The sequence below is a fragment of the Procambarus clarkii genome, chromosome 1 (genome assembly GCF_040958095.1).
Source record: "Procambarus clarkii isolate CNS0578487 chromosome 1, FALCON_Pclarkii_2.0, whole genome shotgun sequence".
Classification (NCBI taxonomy): Eukaryota; Metazoa; Arthropoda; class Malacostraca; order Decapoda; family Cambaridae; genus Procambarus; species Procambarus clarkii.
This window is the reverse complement of record NC_091150.1, coordinates 48,512,079-48,537,285: the sequence shown is the minus strand read 5'-3', so window position 1 is coordinate 48,537,285 and position 25,207 is coordinate 48,512,079. Positions and strand designations below refer to the sequence as shown.

The 25,207-nt window shown below is 41.3% G+C and overlaps 2 protein-coding genes across 2 annotated transcripts in view; both read right to left on the bottom strand.

The window, feature by feature from the left end:
- Window positions 1–13,406, bottom strand: part of LOC123754477 (uncharacterized) — a 42,523-nt gene extending 29,117 nt beyond the window's left edge. Inside the window, exon 1 of the mRNA XM_069322295.1 lies at window positions 13,220–13,406. Within this exon, the coding sequence (XP_069178396.1) occupies window positions 13,220–13,406 (187 nt within the window). The remainder of the gene's footprint in view (window positions 1–13,219) is intronic.
- A 9,460-nt stretch (window positions 13,407–22,866) lies between these two features.
- The window catches only part of LOC123745761 (transmembrane protein 145), a 72,169-nt gene continuing 69,828 nt past the window's right edge, over window positions 22,867–25,207 (bottom strand). Inside the window, exon 8 of the mRNA XM_045726667.2 lies at window positions 22,867–23,241. Coding sequence (XP_045582623.1) covers window positions 23,024–23,241 — 218 coding nt within the window. The 3' untranslated portion in view covers window positions 22,867–23,023. The remainder of the gene's footprint in view (window positions 23,242–25,207) is intronic.

Genomic DNA, 25,207 nt, shown 5'->3' with positions numbered 1-25,207 from the left:
TATTTACGTATATAGGTTAGCTTAGCATTTTAAAAGCACCGAATCACCTTCTGTGGTTGAGTGTTCAATAAACCCTTGAACTCTATGTTTAACATTTCTCTAACCCTGTCCATGGAGGACAGAAGAAAATGTATATATGCTGGTTAGCATTGTAAATGTGTGGCCACGTCTGTGGTAGAAAATAATAATAATAAAAAAAAAAAACCCACGGGGGAAGGCCTATAACCGCCACCCCACGGGGGAAGGCCTATAACCGCCACCCCACGGGGGAAGGCAGCCTAACCAACAACTATCCAAACCAACAAAAAACAAATCATACAACCCATAAAACATAATCAACATTCCACAGTCCAAAGCCCATCATTGAGGCCCTTCCCGACCACTTGCCTTACAAACAAATAAACCAATCGCAGGGTTAACCGCCACTGAAAAAAAAAAAACATATATATTACTGTAGTATTTTAGAAACAAATTATCATTAATTGTTTTCTGATCATGCAAATATAATAATATACATTCTCGCGGTCATATTTATCAAAGTATTTTATTAGGTTTAAACCCTGGTATTGTGTAGACACCATACACGTGGAGGTCAGTAAAGAATATTTGCGTAAGATTTATAGAAACTAATAAACTTCTGTAGTTTATCATGTCTAACTTCAGGGGAAAGCGAGCTCCCAGTGGTGTTTACAACACACTTCACAACACAGGTCACGCTAGCAACACTGTGACGCAAAATTATTAATTTTGCAATGCTTGTAAGGCCAGCAACACACAATATCATTTCACGCAAGCAACACATGTTTCACAATACACTGACGCAAGTATTAGACACTTCTAGCAACTGTAACGCATGCACACACTATAAAGCAAGCAACACACTATAACGCAAGCAACACACACACTATAAAGCAAGCAACACACTATAACGCAAGCAACACACACACTATAAAGCAAGCAACACACACACTATAAAGCAAGCAACACACTGTAAAACAAGCAACACACACTATAACACAAGCAACACACACTATAACACAAGCAACACACACTATAACACAAGCAACACACACTATACAGCAAGCAACACACAGAGTAACACAAGCAACACACACTATACAGCAAGCAACACACACTATACAGCAAGCAACACACACTATAACACAAGCAACACACACTATAACACAAGCAACACACTATAAAGCAAGCAACACACAGTGTAAAACAAGCAACACACACTATAAAGCAAGCAACACACACTGTAAAACAAACAACACACACTATAAAGCAAGCAACACACACAATATAAAGCAAGCAACACACACTGTAAAACAAACAACACACTATAACACAAGCAACACACACTATACAGCAAGCAACACACACAATATAAAGCAAGCAACACACACTGTAAAACAAGCAACACACACTATAACACAAGCAACACACACTATACAGCAAGCAACACACACTATAACGCAAGCAACACACACTACAAAGCAAGCAACACACACTATACAGCAAGCAACACACTATACAGCAAGCAACACACACTATACAGCAAGCAACACACACTATACAGCAAGCAACACACACTATACAGCAAGCAACACACACTATACAGCAAGCAACACACACTACAAAGCAAGCAACACACACTATAAAGCAAGCAACACACAGTGTAAAACAAGCAACACACACTTTAAAGCAAGCAACACACACAATATAAAGCAAGCAACACACACTGTAAAACAAGCAACACACACTGTAAAACAAGCAACACACACTGTAAAACAAGCAACACACACTACAAAGCAAGCAACACACACTACAAAGCAAGCAACACACATTATAAAGCAAGCAACACACACTACAAAGCAAGCAACACACACTACAAAGCAAGCAACACACACTACAAAGCAAGCAACACACACACTATAAAGCAAGCAACACAAACCCGCAACAACACACTATGATATATTCATGTATATACCAGAAGGTACAATGGTTGGTGACAGGACACAGGCTGGTGAGTACGTGGTCCACTCAGCCAAAGCCACTAACACGCACAGTCTCCCCCGCAGGTCCTTAATGATTGGTCCAGTGTAGCAATCTGAATTCCCATAACTACTACAACATTAATAGATCAAGAAACTTAGGCTGAACAAGTTGCATTTCTATATTGTGATACACTGGGTGTGGGGGTAGCGCAATATACTGATATACTGAGTATATATGGGGTAGCACAATATACTGAGCAATACAGTATACTGGGTGAGTGGGTAGCGCAATATACTGAGCCATACAATATACTGGGTGAGTGGGTAGCGCAATATACTGAGCAATACAGTATACTGGGTGAGTGGGTAGCGCAATATACTGAGCCATACAGTATACTGGGTGTGGGGGTAGCACCAGATACTGAGCAATACTGTATACCTCGGTGAACGGGCAGCACAATATACTCTGTGAGTTACCAGCACAAGGTCGGATACCATGAAAATGAAATAAGAATCTTCATTGATCACTTTTCCAACAAAGTGTAGTGTAGTGTAGTGTAGACAATTCTTTTTTATTTCGAAACGAGTTCCATATATTGGGTCCTTACATCGCCCAATAACAAACAAACATACTATAATCAAACACGGCGTGTTTGATTATAGTCTGATTCTGGGAATATCAAAAGATATATTTATTTTTGGTGTTATATTTATGGGTTCTATTACATGTATGGGAAAAGAGAGAGAGTTTATGTATATACTATTTGTATTTGTAGAATCGAACTATTAGCTCTTGGACCCCCGCCTTTCTAACCAAACTATTTTACCTCTATTGTATCTACTACATATATTTCTCTCTAATACATGCACACACACACACACACATCCCCAGGAAGCAGCCCGTGTCAGCTGTCTAACTCCCAGGTACATATTTACTGCTACGTGAACAGATGCATCAGGGTGGAAGAATCTCTGCCCATTTGTTTCCATTTCCGCTGGGGATCGAACCCGGGCCCTTAGGACTACGACCCCAGACCGTTGTCCACTCAGCCGCGAGGCCCCTGTGTGTGTGTACTTACCTAGTTGTACTTATCTAGTTGTGCTTGCGGGGGTTGAGCTCTGGCTCGTTGGTCCCGCCTCTCAACTGTCAATCAACTAATGTACAGGTTCCTGAGCCTTCTGGGCTCTATCATATCTACACTTGAAGCTGTGCATGAAGTCAGCCTCCACCACATCACTTCTTAGTGCATTCCATTTGTCTACTACTCTGACACTGAAAAAATTCTTTCTAACGTCTCTATGGCTCATTTGGCACTCAATTTCCACCTGTGCCCCCTAGTGCGTGTGCCCCTTGTGGTAAATAGTCTGTCTTTATCTACCCTATCAATCTCTCTGAGAATCTTGTATGTGGTGATCATGTCCCCTCTAACTCTTCTGTCTCCCAATGACGTGAGGTCTAATTCCCGTAGTTTCGCCTCGTAGCTCATACCCCTCAGTTCGGGTACTAGTCTGGTGGCAAACCTTTGGATCTTTTCCAGTTTAGTCTTATGCTTGACTAGATATGGACTCCATGCTGGAGCCGCATACTTCAGGATTGGTCTGAGTGTGTGTGTGTGTGTGGGGAGGGGCGGGGCTTTAAAGGAGACGTTGAGTGTAACCTTGGATCCTTGGATTGTCAATGAGCAATCTGAGAGCAGCAGTACACCGAGAACTTCAACAAGATCTTGTAGATCTGAGGCAAAGTGAAATCGACACTAGTAATTCCATCTATCATCATACTATCATGCAAGAGCAGCCACACATCTATGGTTCATCCAATAAAATCAGCAGACTTCTAAATGTTACTACTGCTCGGCTTAGACTCGGTTACAAGTATCTCTGGGAATTCTCATTATCTGCTGATGTAGACCTGACCAAATGTAAACTGTGTCAACAAAATTATTCGCACACCCTCCGTCACTATGTGATGGAGTGCAAAAGATACGTGAATTCAGAGACAATTATATAACCAATGTTCCAACAATGTGTAAATATTTCATTCAAAATGATCTGCTACCAGAAATTTTAGCCAAATATCCTCAGTTTGCTAACTGTAGGTAGTAACTAAGTGATTGTAACCTATCCACCGCTGCCCACTGGATGGGGGGCGGTGTGCAGGACAAACATATCAATTGTGACACTAGCTCTCCACATATGTCAGTTGTAAAATTTAGAAACTGTACTTGTGGTCGATCTCGAACCCATTGTTGACGTGACGACTTATATTGAATTTTGTAACTAGCTCATCAAGATTGTAACTTGCTTAGCTAAATGAATTGTGGGGTTCAGTCCCTGAGCCCATTATGTGCCTCTGTAACCCTTTCCTATACCGCCCGCAAGATGGGTATGGGGTGCATAATAAATGAACTAAACTGTGTGTGTGTGGGGGGGGGGTGCAACTGTGTGTAATGTGGGTAAGACATCTGTGCTAGGTGAGGTCACTACGGGCTCACCATAGCCCGTGCTACTTGGAACTTTTTGTTCCGAGTAGCTGAATCTAAAACAACAACGAGGGTGAGAGTGACTGTGGGAGGGAGAGGGGTGATGGTGACTGTGGGAGGGAGAGGGGTGAGGGTGAGGGATGGGGGAAAGTTAGTGTATGTGCTTGAAGTGTCGAGGTGCAACAAAAACCCACCTCACGTACGATATTCGGGCCAGGCAGCGGGCTGGGACACTGCAGAGGTGCTCCGCTTCTAACAATCATCAGAAACATTCACGTATTTATACCTACAATAACACCGACGCCAGCAGACCGGGCGCAGTGGCGCGCAAACTAATTTTCCCCCCTTGTCATTCCTCAGCACGCAGCGAGTGTACGATCAATAACCATTAATTAAGGCGGATATTGGAGGGTTTTGCGGACACCACAATTTCTCGTCGATAATCATATCTCCCCCAGCAACTTGACTTATAATTCCTTCCACTAATGATCTCTTCTCATTACGAAGATCGAGATTTTCGAATTTATGCTGATATTAAGAAATCTGAGAATTTCTTTAATATTTTTAACTTGTTTTATGCTGATTATCGTACACAGGCAAATGACGGTTTGCCACAGGAAATTTTATGTCAAGTTGTTGGGTTGCCAAAATAGGGTAGAGAGCGCGGGGTTAAGCTATCACACCCAGATCAAAGTTTCCAGATTAACGACCTTCCTTCCGTGGCGACCAACCCAATAACCTGAGTTGGAAATGAAATTATTCAATAAACGAGTAAAGTTATAACATAGTGCGATACACGCCATCCGCCGGACTTCACAGTGAAAAAAACAGAACCAGATAATACTCTATATTATATATATATATATATATATATATATATATATATATATATATATATATATATATATATATATATGCGAACAAGCCTGAAAGCCTGATATATATATATATATATATATATATATATATATATATATATATATATATATATTCATATATATATATATATATAGAGAGAGAGAGAGAGAGAGAGAGAGAGAGAGAGAGAGAGAGAGAGAGAGAGAGAGAGAGAGAGAGAGAGAGAGAGAGAGAGAGAGAGAGAGAGAGAGAGAGAGAGAGAGAGAGAGAGAGAGAGAGAGAGAGAGAGAGAGAGAGAGAGAGAGATATTCACTGTTCCATTCAGAGCAGTGGGTAAGCGCTCGACGAATATAAGCGTTGAGAACACTGGCTTTGTGTCTTTGAGGGCACTCACTCCTACCGTGTAGGCATAATCCTAAATTTGTAGGTTTAGTATATACACTGGTGCTTAGAGAGGTCCCTGTTTTTGTTATAAGTACATCCAGGAATGACAGACTATTATTTTCACTATTTTCATGGGTAAACCGAAGCAATGATTCTCTCTAGATGGCTTTTTAGGTCGGTTAGTTCATCTGGGTCTTTTACTATGACGAATATGTCATCTACATAACGGCAGCATACCATTGGTTTTTGTCTACTACTGAAGACTGTCCACAATGGTCCCCATACAAAAATTAGTGAATAACACACCTAAGGGGAAGCCCATTGCTACTCTGTATATCTGTAGATACATGTCCCCTTGCGGACTGATGAAGGGGGCTTCTTTTGTAAATGCCTCGAAAGGGCTCTTCAAGTGTGGCTCGGGTATGTCTAATTTAGGGGTGCTCTCGTCTCTGTATACTCTGTCTAGTATCATTTCTATGGTGGTGTCGACCGGGACGTTGGTAAATAGGGATTCGACGTCCAGTGAAGCAATAATTCCATCGGGCTGTTTGGTTTTGATTATTTTTAGGAAATCTGCTGATGATTGTAGACTATACTTGCTTGGAGTGTATGGAATTAGGAGTTCGTTAAGTCTTTTTGCCAGATGGGAGTTAGTATTTGGCTGATTATTGGGCGTAGTGGGTTTCCGGGTTTATGTATCTTTACATTGCCATAGGCATATCCTTAGCCAAAGTCGTCTTGAAGTTTGGTGAAATGAACATTATCTCTCTTTGCATTGATTGCAGTAATAGTTTTGTTCACCTTGCGTTTAAGGTCTTCCACAGGGTTCCTCGTGATTCGTTGAAATTTAGTGGCATTACTGAGGATATCGCTAATTTTATTCATGAATTCTTAAGTAGGGATCAACACGTATGCTGCTGTCTTGTCGGCTTTTCTAATTGTTACACCTTTCAGGTTTTTTAGTTGTTTTGCTGCTTCTTTGAGTCGTGGGGTTAAGATTTGTTATGAGTATGTACCTCTTTTTTTTCTGCCTCTGTTAGTAGTTCAGCCTGAAGTGTGTCAGTGGTGATGACTTTTTTGTTGTCTTCTATTTTATGGATGTCATCCAGAAGCATTTCGATTTCGAGACGTTTTTGATGCTTTTTTGGTTTTGATAAAAATTTACAATTTAGACCAAGATTTAGGAGGTCTTGTTGGCCCTGAGTAAGATCGTGAGTTGTAAGGTTTATGTAGTCATCTTTCGGACGAGGGATCTTTAACTGTCCACCGTTTAGGGCTGCCAACTTTATGCCTTACTTTTTCCTCTCTTTATGCCTTATTCTTGACCCATTTGTATTGGTTTACTTGTTTTCACCTGACCCCATATTGATATAAATCCAACATGATTTGTAATTTCTTATCACTTGAGAATGAACCATGTAGGTTCGAAACGTTGTGTAATTTTATAATAAGTGTAATACATTCTACAGTTATTTATTTATTTTTCTTCAGCTCACACGAAGATGACTTTTGGAGAACTCCTCTTCCAGTTAAACTAAGATGCAAGAGCACTAGTCAGAGGGATAGAAGCCCTAAACAAGAAAATAATCAATACAGAATATTCAGTCATATTCAGTGAAACGTGTATAAATGAAAACCTGCTGCCAGTATACACTAATATAAACCCCCATGACCCAGCAATCCGTAGGCTCAATTGATACAGTTATAGTTGACTGGCACTGCCAGAGAGGCGTATACCCAGTTGTCTTTGGAGGAGTGCCAAGATTACTTGACCGTGAAGAACAGCGTATTGCGTTCTTTCCTGATGAGACCTGAAACTTAGAGAAAGCATTTCAGAGAGATGATGAAGCTCCTGCAAGCACGTTCGCTGAGATGGCGAGAGGCCTGGAAAGGCAATTCCAGAGGTGGATAGAAGCTGTTGGTGTAGAATCCTATGGTGATTTGAAACAGTTGATGATTATGGAGAAATTTATAGAAATGATGCACCCTGAAACGAAATTTAAGATCCAAGAGGCAGGAGTGAAAAATGTAAAAGACGCAGTCGAGAGGGCAGAATGATTATGGAGGCTTATCGGAGCTTGAGGAAAAACAGAGTGAAGAGCGATGTGAGACGTGATATGGCAGACCTAGTGGAGCATGGGGTGGCAAAAGTGTTGGGGAGCAGGTAAATAAGCATGGTGGCCCCAAACCCCGGAATGGAAAGATGCCGGGTCTGCCGGCCAGGGTTAAAAGAGAAACTAATTATGTACCGAGAAGCCAGGAGTCCAGTCAGACCCATCAGAGTGTAGGTGGGGTGCCTGTGCGGAGAACCTCCAACGCGAGTGGACAGAGCCAAAGCCACTTGGCGGGATATAGAAGAAACTTCTCCAAGTAAGATGCTCTAAATGTAACGGACGTGGTCACATCATGAAAAATAGTAGACAGGGTAAGAGAGTTGTGACTCTGATACGGTGTGATCCCCGCAACTCATGTGTGAGTGTAACAAAGGACAAACCCAGAAAGTGAACTTGACGAACGAGAGGTATAGCCCGTTCATTAGTAAAGGTTGGGTTAGTATAGAAGGCCAACCTGAAGTGGAAGTTAGTATCCTAAGAAATACGGGAGCGAATCAGAGCCTGATTCTGAGAAGCCTGATCGCGGATGATCGAAGGGGTCACCCTCAGAGCTTTTAGCTGGCAGTCGGACGATAAAGGTGCATGGGTTATTGTCTGAAGGTGACATGCCCGTTTGTGCTGTCAGGCTGAAATTTAATTATTTATTGGCGGAAGTAATATTGGGAGTATGCCCCGACATACCTGTTCCAGGGCAACCCGTTCTCGCAAATTTAATAAGTCAATATTGACTTATTAAATATGTGCATAGGTGACATACTTAACATAATAGATACCCTTAAAAAGATTCATAGAAAACACCGACCAGGGATACAAGTGATCCTTCGTAATGACTTGTGCGGATAGAAGGTGTTGCCGGAGCTCATAGTGGAAGCTGTGCCGGAAGAGTGCCATAAGTGAAACGGTACTGATGGAACACCTGACAGAGTGGACCTGGCTAGCATCCTAGGTGATGAGTCGGAGGACAGCCAAGTCATTGAGTACCCTGCCTGTGTAGTGACGTGGGCAGAGGTGGTCGACGAGGAAGACACTGGAGTAGATGTGACAGTGTCGACTCCACTGAAAGAAGAGACAGATGTGGAGATAGCATGGCTGTTTAATGAAGATCCAGCTCATGAAAATGAGGGCATGGGGAGGTTAAATGAGGCATAGGATGGGAATGGGCTACCGAGGTCGGCTGTGTGTTCTATCAGGGAGTGGTTGAGGGTCTCTGTTCGACGGTAAGCAAGTATCAGGTTGGTTCAAATAACCAAGTTTCATTGCATAACAACCCCCAACCCCCCCTGATATTGGCTAAGATTTCTGGCAGCAGATCATTTTGAATGAAATATTTACACATCTCTGGAACATTTGTTATAGAATTGCCTCTGAATTCACGTATCTTTTCGTACTCCATCACATAGTGATGGAGGGTGTGCGAATAATTTTGTTGACACAGTTTACATTTGTTCAGGTCTACATCAGCAGATAATGAGAATTCTCAGAGATACTTGTAACCGAGAGATGATAGTATGATGATAGATGGAATTACTGGTGTTGATTTCACTTTGCCTCAGATCTACAAGATTTTGTTGACGTTCTTAGTGTACTATTGCTCTCAGACTGCTTATTGACACTCCAAGGTTATGCTCAATTTCTTCTTTAAAGGCAGATTCTTTGGCTAGCTCATTAGCTCTATCATGCATTCGGAGGTCAACATGAGATGGAGTCCACATGAAATGGACTCTGTTACAAACATTAATATTTTTTTTGTATTTGTGTCTAGCTTCTGACACGAGCATGTTACAGTTATGTCTTAAAGAGTTGAGAGCAATTAAGGATGATAATGAGTCACTTACAATTAATGTATCAAGTTTGGAGACTTGTACACCTTTCAATGCAAGAAGTAAGGCAAATAGTTCTGTCTGAAGGGTAGAGGCCCAGTTGTTTATATGGACTCCCCACTCAAAATATAACCCATCACCCAATATCAGGACAACTGCACTTCTAGCTGCACCCGTGGTGCTGTGTAGGGAACCATCAGTGTACACGATTTGAGAGAGAGAATGCTTTGTGGACAGAGCATCAGTATGGCTTAAGGCGTTGAGCTTTGCCTCAAGACAAAGCTTTGGCTGATCTCTAATTTGCTTCTTGGGTGGAAAGGGAGGGATTTAAATTGGAAAGGGTGTAATCTCCCACGGTGCAGGAAAATGTCGTTGTTGTTTCTCTTGATACAAATGATAAATCTGATACATTCTGAGTTCAGTTCCAGTTTTGGTTATCCATTTGGAACAATGTTGACCTTCAATAAAGAAATTCTGGAGGGCTTCTGTGCAAGAGTAAGTATGAGCTAGCCTAAGTATTTGTATAACAATTTGACAGTTAATTTCAGTAACACGATCAACAACGCTCGGAATATTAAAAAAGTTCCTTTCTCATGTTAAGTATCTTTGTGGTACGAGGGCACCCAAAGATTATCCTCAAGGCTTCGTTCTGCAATTTTTCAATCCCTCCAAACTTTCTTTCAGGCGTCAAAGCAAGCAGAGGTGCAGCATACTCCACTAAAGATCTGATGTATACAAGGTACATCATTTTGACAATTCTGACATTGGCACCATAGCCTAAGTGATAACCTGGAACAGCTTGAGAGCTCGGAGCCTCTCTTTATACTGACGACAAAGTCTGAATATTACAGGACCATACAGTGGCACTTTGGAGCTATCAGACAGCTGGGAGCTATCAGACAGCTGGGAGCTATCAGACAGTTGCATCTTGCGAACAGCTCCTCCCTGCCTGGGTGGGCGCCGATTTAGTATCTTTGTTTTCTCTGCTGAGATGACTAAACCTAAGTCCTGACATGAGTCTAATACAGAGTTAAGAGTACTCTGCGTGTTAGCATACCTAGTGGTGTGTATCATTATATCATAAATCATAGCTAATGATGTGCACGTTGGGTGTGCTCGGTACAGAGTTTAACAGCGTGTTTATTAAGATATTAAATAATATAGGACTGAGGACACCTCCCTGTGGGGTACCTATTTCGAAGTCTCTTGTTACACTCCTATGCCCTTAGAAAACACAAATGACTTCCTGTTAGATAAGTAACCTCTGATCCAACAAAGAAGCCAATAGTCATTCTCGCAAGCTCACTTAAGATAGCATGACGGCTTGCAAAATCAAAGGCAGATTTGAGATATTGGAAGGCTTTACAAGAATGTAAAAACATCAATTTATTTATTTATATATATACAAGAAGGTACATTGAGTTTATGAGAGTACATAGCATTGATGTGTTTACATTCTTGTAAAGCCACTAACACGTATTAGTGTTTTCAGGGTTGAAAATAAATTGTCATTTCTGGGGGGAGCTCCTTCGGCTTTCCAGAGCTATCCGGACTGATATGAATGTATTAGACCCCTGACATCAGTCAATCAAATGGAGTTCTTAAGCCTACCGGGGACCACGAGCCAGGACCTGGTCCCCTCTGATAGGCACGAAGAGCAATGGCATATTGAAACCCCCGATGTGGTTGGAAGCATTCTATGTCTGCCATCGACCGGGTCAGGCACCCAGAAAGGTAAGCGCCCCAAAACAAACCCCTATTCTGGTTAAGGAATTGCTACTGAAAGTCGAACTAGTGGACAGAACTCCTTAAATTAAAACGAGCAAACGAGCATGCCGTCACCACTTGCCGCGCCACCGTCTGCGAAACTCCCCCCCATCCCCGGGAGGGGAAAGGGGAAAGCCCCAGACCCTCGTGCTGGCTATCCACACCCCAGTTGTGTGGCTGATATGAGGCTGGCAAGGTTATTGTTAGACTCTGGCTCCAGATTTCCAGTCCTGTGGCTTGTGGTATAGTGCCGTCCTCGGTGATGCGCGAGCCAGGAGTAATTTCACAAGTACTCGGGCTGCATGCGTCTAGGGTCACCTTCCCTAGGTGCCCTGTAAGTACTGCCCTTGGGGCTTGGGGCCATCTTCCACAAGTCACCACGGGGGGCTACCTCCGCAAGGTCTTTTGCTGCTCGGTAATTGGTTGCCCTTGGAGTCGGTTGGGGTGTTTCCTTCACCCCTATTTGTCTCTGGGGTAGGGGGTAGTATTTATCACTGGTTGGGGCGCAGGATACTGTGCAGCTAGTTATCATCTCCCATAGCGGCCGGCTGTATGTCTATTCCGCCTGAGTACGTTGTCCTCTTGCAGGGTTTTCCTTTTGTTTTTGTTTTCTTGCCTGGTGGGGGTCTGCCCCTTGATATCAATACCAACCCTCGGTTGGTATCATCCGCTTGTATCTTGGTGGTCCCCCGCTAGGCCCCCGTGAGTGTACACGTCCCGGGGGCGGGGGCAGCTTTAGCAGATTTGTTGGTAATTTGGGCGTCATTATATAATTATTATTATAATAATTCCAACATTTATTATAATAATAATTTTGTATTTAATAATTATCAATCTTCCTTCTGCTTGGTCTTGAAGGAGGCCGGCCTCGGGTGAAAGAGGGCTGTGACGATCTCTGTCTGGAACCCATAGGTGTGGGACCGGGACGTTCCACCTCCTGGGGTTCATGCTGCCCAGGCTCTGCTTCAGGAGGCTGGGGTCGTTCTTGCCCTTGATGGGGTAGTTCTTCTCCGGCCACGTCCACAGCGGTCTCCTTGTTTGGAGGTCCCTGTGCCCTTTTTCATCAACTTCGGGGCCAACCCCGGAACTTACAGTTCCTGCGACGGCGCTGGAACTAATCGTATTGGCGTTTGCTTTTCTATTGGAGACTTTCGGCGCCGTAGAGAAGGATGGGGGGGAGGGGACCTGCTGCCTTGGTAACAGCTTCTCTTCCATATCAACCTACCCTGGCTTGACGTCCTGGAGAGGTCACTCCAGACCGACAATCAGAGTGCAACACCATAGTCTTCTGAGACTGATGGATGCCTACTTGGCGCCGGTTAGCAGTACCCTGCCTGGGCTTCCCTTTACATGAGTTCTGTCTAAGGGACCTGGAAAACCCCGCGGGGGCGCTTGAGTCCGATGGAAGCGACCCCTGGATCCCCTCTCGCCTTGTACGAGTTTGAGGGTTGCTCGGTTCTCTTATCTCCGCGTTACTTTCACCGTTTATGCCTCTGTCATGCTGCCTGCTGGGTCGGTGACATCTTTGACCCAGAGTTCTGCGAGGTTTGTTGCTTGTTTGTAACTCAGTACACCCAGTCCACTGATGAAACTATTCGGGTGCAGGCAGCTCAGGCGTTGCATGCCCGTTTTAGGTTGTTGAAGCGCCCTAGGTTGGTTTCTGACTCGGAAGTCCCGAGGCTGCCCCGTTTTGGTTATAGGGACCCGGACTTGGGGGTGTTAGTCACTTCGACTTTGGTTTAGTCCACGCCCCCTCGTTCTTCCCCTGCTGTGGTTCGTTCTGGTTGCCCCCTTACTTCCGACTCCGAAACGTCTGAGGGTTTCGAAGTCGGGGCAGGGTTTAGTTGGTTTGGAGATTGGCGATCTCGGGGGATGCCCCTTCCGGGGTGGCGACGGAGGCATTCGAACCGGTTTCTCCTGCCGAAGAGTCTGGGTCTGATCAGTGGGCCCCCTTCCTTTCTGCTTTTCCAGCTGCTCCGGCATCTTCTTTTGAGGCCGAAGTTTTGGGGAATGGCTTGGCCCCAGGTCCTGCTGTGGAGGTTCCCGGGGCTGGGGAGGGGTTGACTTGGCGCATCCCCTTGGTTTCAGGTGCTACTTGCACGGTGTCCGAACCAGAGGGTTTTCCCGCGGCTCCGCCTCTTTCAACAGATAAGTCTTCGCATTTGGTCTTTCTGACTCGAGTCTATCACCAGTTGTATGGTGAGCAGGTGGCTTTATTGATGGTGTCTCACCTGCGTACTTCGTCTCGGCAGCAGTATAAAGTTTCCTGGCGGTCCTTCCGGTATTTCTTGTCCCTTCGTCGCTTTACTTCGGTCTCTGTTCGGGTGTTTTGTCCTTCCTTTCGTGATTGTTCCAGGACAGTCATCTTATGCCAAATACTGTCACCACGTATCGTGCGGCGTTGGCGGAGCTGCTGCAGCTTGCATTCGGCATTAATGTTACTTCTGAACCTTTCCACAAACCTTCTTGAATGTTGTTTCACCTCCAGCCTGCTCATGCACTGCCTGAGCCGTTCTGGTCCTTGGATAGGGTGCTCTCTTTTCTCTCTTCCCCTCCGTTTGTGGTGGCCCCTTCGGTTCAGGATTGTTTCCCAAAGACTCTTTTCTTGCTGGCATTGGCCTCTGGGGGTCGGGTCGGGGAGCTTAATGCTCTCCTCCGGCGCAGGGATTTCTGCTCTTTCGGTCCTGGTGTTAGGTTTGTTCGTTTGCAGCTGTCTCCTCCTTTTCTGGCGAAGAATGAGACTGCTGCTTTCCGGAGGGGTCCTTGGGTTGTTGATGCTTGGTTGATTCAACTGGGGGTTGCATAATGCGTTGTGCCCTGTCGCACTCTCTGCCTCCGCACCTGCGTACCATGGCCTCCGTGGCCGGAGATGCACTTTATGTTGACCCGGTTTCCCTTCTTCCTTGTTCCAGGGTTCTGGTCTCTCAGGTTGTCCGCAGGGTTATTCGGTCCAGCCAGCCTGCAGTCTATCCCCGTGCCCTCAACGTTCGTAAGTTTGCTCCGCTGGCTGCCGTCTTCGGTAACATGCCTTGGGCTGACATTTGGGCGCGGGTTTTTTGGAGGTCGAACAGGGTCCTGGCCGCTCGCTACCTTGTCAATGTTCCTGGGCTTAGTCAGGCTCGTGTCGCGTTGGGTCGGCGGTTGCAACCAGTTGTCTCGACTTCAAGTTGAGGAGCGAGTGCCAACCGCCTCCCGGGCAAGTCCCTCTTGTTTTTGTCTTTGGATAAGTTGCTCCGGGGAGCAGTAGGGGCTCCCCCCAGAAAACCAGCGTTGAATGTAATGAAATGCCATTTTCTGGGTGAGACCCGGAGGCTTCCCGGCAATCCTCCCTCCTTCCGGTTGGTATTTTTTCACGTGTTTGACATCTAGCCTCAGAACTAAGTGTGGATAGCCGGTGCTGGGGTCTGGGGCTCCCCCTTTCCCCTCCGGGGGAGGGAGAAGCTGCGCTGGTAGCGGCGCGGTGACGGAGGTGACGTTATGCTCGTTTTAATTTGGGGAGTTCTGTCCACTAGTTTCGGCTAATTTCTTAACCAGAATAGGGGTTTGTTTTGGAGCGCTTACCTTTTTGGGTGTCTGACCCGTTCGATGGCAGACATAGAATGCTTCCAACCACACAGGGGGTTTCTATAATAAATAAGTAATTCTCAAAGAAGGCACGAAGCCAGGAAGGCTATGTAGCACCATCAAATGTGCGGGATAATCAGACAACTATACAGTATTGTGTTGAGGTTACAACTGTACAGTATTGTGTTGAGGTTACAACTATACAGTATTGTGTTGAGGTTACAACTGTACAGTATTGTGTTGAGATTACAACTGTACAGTATTGTGTTGAGGTCACAACTATACAGTATTGTGTTGAGGTTACAACTATACAGTATTGTGTTGAGGTTACAACTATACAGTATTGTGTTGAGGTTACAACTATACAGTATTGTGTTGAGGTTACAACTATACAGTATTGTGTTGAGGTTACAACTATACAGTATTGTGTTGAGGTTACAACTATACAGTATTGTGTTGAGGTTACAACTATACAGTATGGTGTTGAGGTTACAACTATACAGTATGGTGTTGAGGTTACAACTATACAGTATTGTGTTGAGGTTACAACTCTACAGTATGGTGTTGAGGTTACAACTATACAGTATTGTATTGTGGTTACAATGATTGAGGTTGCACTGTATTTTTCTTACACTACAGATGTACATTTTTTTTGTTATGATTGTTTTAGTTTGGCTGGAATATAACCATAATTTAAGGGTTAAAGCAGAGAAGTAATCCAATGGTATATTGTCAAGAAAATTATATTATATATATTACATCTTTCTCAAGAACATTATATATTACATCTTTTTCCAACATAAACTTTGATCCAGTCATGATAACTTTTATCAAACTGCATTGATTTTTTTTCTTTACAACTGGTAATAAAGTTGACACATGCCATATATTTCACATATATAATGGTTAAAAAATATTTAAACTTTACCCAAAATGTGTATTTACAAATATTACAACACTAAAGTAATAATTCACAACCACATCTTTATCTTGGCATGTCCTACTTTACTTGCTTTATAGTATGGACTCAATGAAATTCTGAAGCTTCTAGGTGTTTCTACAATCAAAAGCAGTAGCAATGTTTTCAAATTCTGCCTATACATAATTTCACAACCTTACTCCCATTCCTCACACGCAGCGAAATCCTAATAGCTGCGCCGTCCAAGGGTTAACATTTCCTACAACATACAGAATTTTACTGCATTAATAGTTAACTTTACAAAAACTCTGTAGCTACCGAGACACTTCTCAGTTGGCAAAATATCTTTGAACTAATGAAATATTCTAACAAAGAAATACTCTAACATCATCTACAATAAAGTAAATAATATGATATATCAATGTATTACAGGATTATTGTAACCAATTCTGTACTTAATACCACAAACTTTTGTAAGGTTAAGTGATTCAAAAGTTTTAACAAATTTATGGATATGAAAATAAGTACAATAAAGTAACTTTAGATGCATCAGAAAGCAATCTACAACATTAAATAATTATAGTAAAAAAGCTGAATATACAAACTGTGTACATAGTTTATGCCGTGTTTCCATTTAATTCCTCAGTTGGAACATTAGGCCTCCTAGAGTTAACAGGTCTTGCAGCATTATCAAGGTCACTCAAGATAATTCTTTGGCCCATCATAAGTCTTGAAGCAACTGTTTATTCATGGCTGTTGTGTAAATCTCTCATGCAACACAATATCCCACATGAATCTCACCGCAAAACAAAAGTGAAGAATCAAAAACCATCTCCCTCTTACAAGGCATGATTATCACTTATGGCCAATAACATATAAACTCCATAATGTACTGTACTATAACAATGGAGAACATGTAGATAATTAAAAAATTAAATACAAATATAAAGTATTATAAACTTTATTCCATATAAGATGATAGAATGATCAACGTTACAGTGCAATTAAACAAGATGTGACTGGCTTCACCACCACACATGCCATCCAAAATTGTTGTATACAAAATAACTATAAATGATCATAGGAAAATTAAGTTACTTACTGAAGGGATAAAAGTTTCATTTAAAAAGGGTTTTATTGCCCTTTTTGATACTTGGTAAACTAACAATTATATTTCATAAATATTTTGTTTTCTAATGCAAGAACACAGGAATATATCCCTAATATCACAAAACAAGGGTCAACAATTATTTTATACAATTTTTATTCTGTTAACTGAACTGATGACTTGGTTCATTCAACATAACCAAAATACAGGCAACTCAACCATATTGAAAATTGGTTTTGGGAACCAAGATTAAACTAAGGCTCTATCCAAGATCTTGAGCTCTTGGATCACAAGCAGAGAGGGGGGCCAATCAATAATAATCATATTTTTAACTGCAGAAACTTTACAAATGGTAGCTAGTAAATGTCTCCATTTGTACAGAAATTGAGCATAAAATACCCTGGAAATCGAGTAGGTATGTGTCGTACACTTGTATACCCCCACCTCCCCCCCTTTTCCCACCACTGAACTGAACCTTTGGATATAATTAACCTCGTACTGGGATTACAGGCATAGTGCACAAGGTTTGCTGTGTTTGCATTCTTATTGGTCATTAACATGTATATCATTGTCACAGTTACTGAAAGTCAACTATCAACTATCTATCTATCAAACAACTATCTTATTGGGGAAAAAAAAAAAAAAAAAAAAATTATATATTTTAATATATATATATATATATATATATATATATATATATATATATATATATATATATATATATATATATATATATATAAAACGACCAGCTCTATAACCATACTTCATGTTCTGATTAATAATCTGATGAGGACAATTGCAAAGTTAAGATACTTTACTTCTCTCTTAATTTACAATGTAGGATATTAAAAAAACACTCATTAAATAAAAACATTTTTAACCATTGTTGAATGTAATTCACATTTAGCATTCAGGTTTTGACGGAGATTTATGCATTAAGAAAATGTACGCATCATAATATGGCAGACTTTATATCCCTTGCCTCCGAAGTAGGTGCAACTTGGGAGAACAAACACTGGTGCCACTATCACCTTCTCACACGTGTGTGTGTGTGTGTGTGTGTGTGTGTGTGTGTGTGTGTGTGTGTGTGTGTTTGTGTGTCAATTTAATTGGAAATCAAGTGAAATCTGTTGTTGAGATTTATAATGTATGGTATATATATCACTCATTAATGGAACACCATCAGTAAAAATAGAGGCAATGCCATTGATAAAGTTGTACACACAATGACAAATTGTGAAAATTCACAAAGTAATTTTGTTTTAATTTGGAACAGTAACATATTCCATAAAATAAACAATTTATAGTAAATTGTTTATACCATTATAGTAAAATAATAAACGTGTGAAAATACAAAATGTTTACAGACATCTCAAGAATGGCTAGTTTGCTGCCTAGCAGATAAAATTATTATTAACAGTAAAATAATAAATTATAATGCAAGATTTGTATACATTTTTGCCATACAATAAAGCAATCATATACAGTACTGTATATACAAATTACCAAATAATCAACAACTTAACAAATTGAAAATAAAATATTTGTGTATTTACTATATTTGTATTTGCAGAATTGAGCTATTAGCTCTTGGACCCTGCCTTTCTGTAGTAGTCTGCTAGCTCTCTTATCCCTAGTTCATTTCAATTATGTGATTTTTTACATCATCTTTCATTATCTTTTTTTATCATACACAAGAAATTATTTGTGAACATTTAAATGCAAAAATAATACACAATAGCTGAACAAACTAAATTAATCTTTAACTTTCATGTGTGGCAATCTGCTGGCCTGCTTAATTCCAGTAAGAATTGGGACATTATGTGGTTAATCGAGAAGGGTGGTGGTGATTTTGGAGGCATGATCATTGTTTCTCACTTTTGAAAAGATGTAGCAGGGAATGACAAAAGAGGAATCAGTTTTCTTCTTTTGACTAGACAACATTCACAGGTTGGGAAAGATTTATTCTGAAAGAAAAAAAAAAAAAAGATGGAAGATGTTGTGACATGAAATTAAGGATGTGAAGAGGACTATTGGTTTTAATTTTTGTTTTACTTCAGGTAATAATATGTAATTGTTGTTTTAGAATGTCCGGACAAGTCACAAATGGGACAATACTCCTTCCAGTTCAGACAAACCATGGTGAAGAAATCACACTAACGTGATGTACATCAGTGAGAAAATCCACTGGAGCTCTGAGGGGAGTGGAACCCATAATGAAGGTACTGCCAGCTTCAAACTGTGGCAGTGTGTGCAGCTGGCAGTACCTTGGTTGTGGGCTCAACTCACCTCAGAGCTCCAGTGGATTCTCTGATACATATTATTAAGACTTTATTAGTAATAAAATACTGTACCAAAATACAGTATTAGTACTGTATATATTATTTTACTGAAAGAAATGTAAACTATGGATCAATACTGTAACAATATAATTAAGTAGTTTGGGAGTGGTAATAATTCATCACACTACAGAACTTCCATAGCAGTAATATGCAATCACATTAGGTCACTTACCACTGAGAATTCACTTGACAAGGTAAATAATAACCCTTTACGAATACAGTATCTTTTCTCCGGAATACAGTACACTGATGCAAGTCACCGCGGCTTTTCATCTTCTCCGAGTGATATACTAAACTCATTTTATCAGGGAACAGGCAGTCTGTGTGTGTGTGTGTGTGAGATACATACACACACACACACACACACATACGTTAGGCTTATATCAAGGTCTTCCCCATAGTCGAACAACTGACCCTGCCCAGGATGCAACCTCACAGCAAACTGACTAACTCCTGTGTATTCATTTACTAAATAGAGGCATTAGGCGATAGAAAATATGCCCAACCATTTCTGTCCTGCCTAGGATTCGAATCCGGAATTCTCGTTTGTGAGTTGAGAACAAACCCGAGACATATAAACCAAAGCAATAATTCCTAATAGCAGCTTATGGTTTATTGAAAGCACTTTATTTAACTAATACAAATTATCTTTTCTTACATAATAGCAAAATACAGAGATATTTTAATATATTCATTATGAATATAATAAACAATAGCGAACATATACAAGGTCTACATAAACTTTATACTAACAATTAATATATTCCACATGGCCATCACAGCTTTTTAGTAGTATATGTACCAAAGCTGGCTGTAAATGAGCATAAATTTGCAACACCAATTTATTTTGTTCTTGACTCTCACCTTTTTTAGTCAAACAATTAACAGCCCAATACAGTACCACAATTCTCTCTAAGAGGAAATTTCATATGCACACACATTAGCCTCACTTTGCGTACCTAATATCAGAAGATTAACAGGTTCTACTGCTAAAAGCTTTGCCTCCTTGCCTATCAACAAGGCTTAATCTAAGGACTGAATACTGTACAGAACAATATCCCAATTCTACAGTAATAATAGAAATAATACAAGTATTGCAGAGCAAAATATACAAAACTCTTAATTCTCATACTACTGTACCTGCTATTCTTCCATACACACATTTTCTCAATAGCTTGGAGCAAAATTTGGCCATAAAATGATTCCTGTTATAAGGATAAACATTAAAAAATGAGCACGTAAATGAGCTTACATAATAGGAATACATGGTAGTCCTACATTTCATGCCTGACTTAGTACTGGGTCAAAAAATATACAGCAGCCTATAATATATTGCACTATAAAAATGTAAGCTTACCTACATGACTATGGTCACATCATTTATAATACAGTACTAAGAGAGCAATCATGATTTATCTACTTATAATCAATGATTACCATCTTTATCTTAAACTTAATAAGTACTATGACATGAATATATTATTCAGTGACAATATGGCTAATATATTGACTTATAATTACTCAGTATGACAACTGATAAATATATTCGCATTTTATATGGCCAGTGAGTCACTATATGTGTAATTGATTACTGAGGGGGGACTAAAATGTGGTGCATAATCTAAAGGGAGGAGATTCAAGTAGTGTATAAACATATTCAATGATTACAAAATAATGTGCAGTAACAATACACTGAATACAGAGTGATAGGGCTACTTTGATCAATATTACATAGCATTTAATAAAGTACTTCAATATGTACCGCCATTGTACACCCCATACCTCATTCCCCTATGACAAAGAAGAATGTTTCCTAGATACAGTAACATCTTTTAAAGTTGAAACAAAAATATTACCTATGTTTAGGCAATTACTCTCCCATGAAATCCATTTCACTTAGAACCATTCTTCAGTTCACTCCTCTTACTTAAATGCTTCTCTTACCTGAACATGAATAAAAATCCATCTTAATCTTTCAGAACATTTCCTTACATCAAAGCCTGCTTCCCCAAACTTCAATGCACCTTTTTTTTTGTCTTAAAACAGTATTTAAAGTGATTTAATAGAGTTCATTTCTTAATATATATTTTGTACAACTTTGCCATAAAAATAGTTACAAAAAAATTTGTGCCCTACTTCACATACACAAAAGGGTACAGATAAAAAAGAAAGGCAATTTTACCTATTACTTATGTACAGCTTGTAAAAGGAATCAGAGTTTGAGGTGGGTGTTGCAGTCAAAGAGCTAAAAAGAAAGTACAGTACAGTATAAATGTAACAAAAATTGAGAAATTAAAAATTCAAGGAAAAAGACATTAAAGGTAAGAATGCAGCTACAATTTTATAAACAAAAGGCATCTCAACACCAGCAACCTAACAAAAGTCTCACCGAGCTTGAGCAATGGACCAAATGCAGTCACGTCATAATAATATGACAGAAAATTAGACAATCAACCCATACACATGAAAAGAAAGGAAGTGATGACGTCCTGATAATGGTTTAGGATGGACTGACTGAAACATCATAAATTCCTTTCTTTTTCAGATGTGTGGGTTGGGTGTCTAATCTACTAAATATTATGCATTGTATCCTTTTGGGGAAAGATGGTAGACTAGCGTTCGTAGACTATTTGTGTGTAAAAGATGTAATCATTGACAATTATTTTTACTGGCAATGTTGGGTAAAAGCTTAATCAAATACAACTGACACCCCAAGAGCATAAAGGATTGATATTCATGTAATGGTCTATATGGACAGGGAATACACAGCTGCAAGTTTTGCCTATCAGCTGAAACCTGCAATGAGGCCTTGGTGGCAAGTGCTGAATCTCTTTCCTTCATTAGATATACAGTACTCCTATTAACCATAATGACCTCTTGATATTTCTCAAAATACTGTCAACAGTATACTGCCCATACACTATGCCCAGATATAATATAAATAATTTAAAGCTGCACTACACACGTTAAAAAAAAAAAAAGTGAGAAGAGTTGAAATCTTTCAAAAACTGATAAAACAAACAAGTCAAACATCACAACCAAGGTACACCAACTGCAGGCTCAGAAATTATCAAGTTTTATTTTTGGGAAGTCACAAAGAATAATGGCATTTTTTATTAAACTTTCAACATGAGTGATGAATGGTACCAAGATGCAGATTTACTCAGAAGTGAATTATTTGGCAGGAATGGAAACAGATACTCTTCCTTGTGATAATATTTTGCATCTCCCATAGTAGTATTTAGGGGGGCCAGCTGAGGCAAGGCATTCAATACACAAATAAATATATATATATATATATATATATATATATATATATATATATATATATATATATATATATATATATAAATATATATATAAATATATATATAAATATATATATAAATATATATATATATATAAATATATATATATATATATATATATATATATATATATATATATATATATATATATATATATATATATATATATATATATATATATATATAATTTTATATATATATATACATATACATACAAATATACATACATATATACAGCATCTCTGAAAATAATCATAAAGCTATAATATACATTTTTTATTTTACTTCAAAAAGAATAGAAATAATAATTTTCAATGAAAAATCACTAACTTCTTTGGCACTTTTGTTCTATAAAATGTTCATGTGTTAATCTTAAGAGGTTCTGTGTCACAATCAAACATTGGTGTGAGAAGGGCCGAGTCTGAATGATTAATGATGTGTGGAGCCTCGTTGAACTCGTCTAACTCATTGGAGAGATCAGCCTCATAAGCTAGGAGGAGATACTGCTCAGACCTCTCTGGCCACAGCATGTACGTCATGAAGGAATGGGCCAACAAATCCGCCGAATACGTAAAACCTGAAAAATATTGGTCATGTCAATAATAAAGTGGCATGTTAAAAATGATGCTCACACTCTGCAAGAATCCCACACAAAAGAATTAATAAAAATAAAATGCACATATAAACAGATATAGTGTATCGGAAATAATATACACAATATACTCTCTTTCAGATGAAAGGATAGGAAAATATTCAACATAAATGCACATAATAATATCAGCGTAAAGTCACCAACCTCTAGACATTTGCACCACAGACATATAGAAAGGAACCAGCAAAGTGCAAGAACTTTTTATGTATACTCCAGACACACTGAGACATGCAAGGCATATAATGACTCGCTGCATGGTTCTTACACTTGTCTTCTTCTCAAGTTGAAGTTCATCTGTTCTCTGACAGAGGTTATGATTACAAATATAGACCCCTGAAAAGGTGCACCATGATGATGGTAGAGGAGGGGGAGGGGGAAGGAGGGGAGAGGAGGAGGAGGGGAGAGGAGGAGGAAGGGAGAGGAGGAGGAGTGGAGAAGGAAGGAGAAGGAGGAGTGGAGAAGGAAGGAGAAGGAGGAGTGAAGAAGGAAGGAGGAGGAGTGAAGAAGGAAGGAGGAGGAGTGAAGAACGAAGGAGGAGGAGTGGAGAAAGAAGGAGGGGAGAGGGTGAGGAGAGGGGGGGAGGGTGAGGAGAGAGGGGGGGAGGGGGAATAGGGAGGGGGAGGAGGGAGGAATAGGGAGGGGAGGAGAGAGGGGCAGGGGAAAGATGGAGAGGAGGGAGGAGGGGGAGAAGGAGAAAGGAGGGGGAGGAGGAAGGAGGCGGAGAAAGGGAAAATGAGGGAGGGGAGAGGAAGAAGAGGGGGGTGGAGAATGATGGGAAGAGAAAGAATGAGAGAGGGAAGGAGGGGAGGAGGAGAAAGGCAGAGAAGGAAGGGGGCAGGAAAAGGGGGGCAGGGAGGGGGGAGGAAAAGGGGGGCAGGGAGGGGGGAGGAAAGGGGGGCAGGGAGGGGGGAGGAAAAGGGAGGTTATTTTGAGGTTATCTTGAGATGATTTCGGGGCTTTAGTGTCCCTGCGGCCCGGTCCTCGACCAGGCCTCCACCCCCAGGAAGCAGCCCGTGACAGCTGACTAACACCCAGGTACCTATTTTACTGCTAGGTAACAGGGGCATAAGGTGAAAGAAACTCTGCCCATTGTTCTCGCCGGCGCCGGGGATCGAACCCGGGACCACAGGATCACAAGTCCAGTGTGCTGTCCGCTCGGCCGACCGGCTCCCCGAAGGAGCCCTCCCCCGAGAGGAGGGAGGGGTTTAGGAGGAGAGGTAAGGAGGAGGAGAGGGAAAGAGGAGAGAGAAAGAGGAGAGGGAAAGAGGAGGAGAGGAGAGAGGAGAGGGAAGGAGGAGGAGAGGGAAAGAGGAGGACACGAGAGAGGAGAGGGAAAGAGGAGGACACGAGAGAGGAGAGGGAAGTAGTAGTAGTCTGATGTGAGAGAAAAGAGGGGGGGGGGAAGAAGGGAAGGGGAAGGAGGAGAAAGGTGGATCAGGAGGGTGGAGGAAGAGGAAAAATGGAGGAGGAAGGAAGGAAGGGGGAGGAGGAAGGAAGGAAGGGGGAGGAGGAAGGAAGGAAAGGGGGAGGAGGAAGGAAGGAAAGGGGGAGGAGGAAGGAAAGGGGGGAGGAGGAAGGAAAGGGGGAGGAGGAAGGAGGGTCAGGAGGATGGAGGCAGATGAAGAAGGGGGGAGGAGGAATTAGGGGGAAATGAGGCGGAGCAAGGAGGAGAAATGAGGGGGGATAAAGGAAGGGGGGAAAAGGTAGTAGGAAGGGAAAGGAGGAAAGAGTGGGGGGAGGGGAGGAGGAAAGAGGGGGGAAGGGAGGCAGAAGGGGGGAAGGGGGGCAGAGGGGGAAGAGGAAGCGGGGAAGAGGAAGGGGAGGAGGGGGAAGGGGAGGAGGGGGAAGGGGAGGAGGGGGAAGGGGAGGAGGGGGAAGGGGAGGAGGGGGA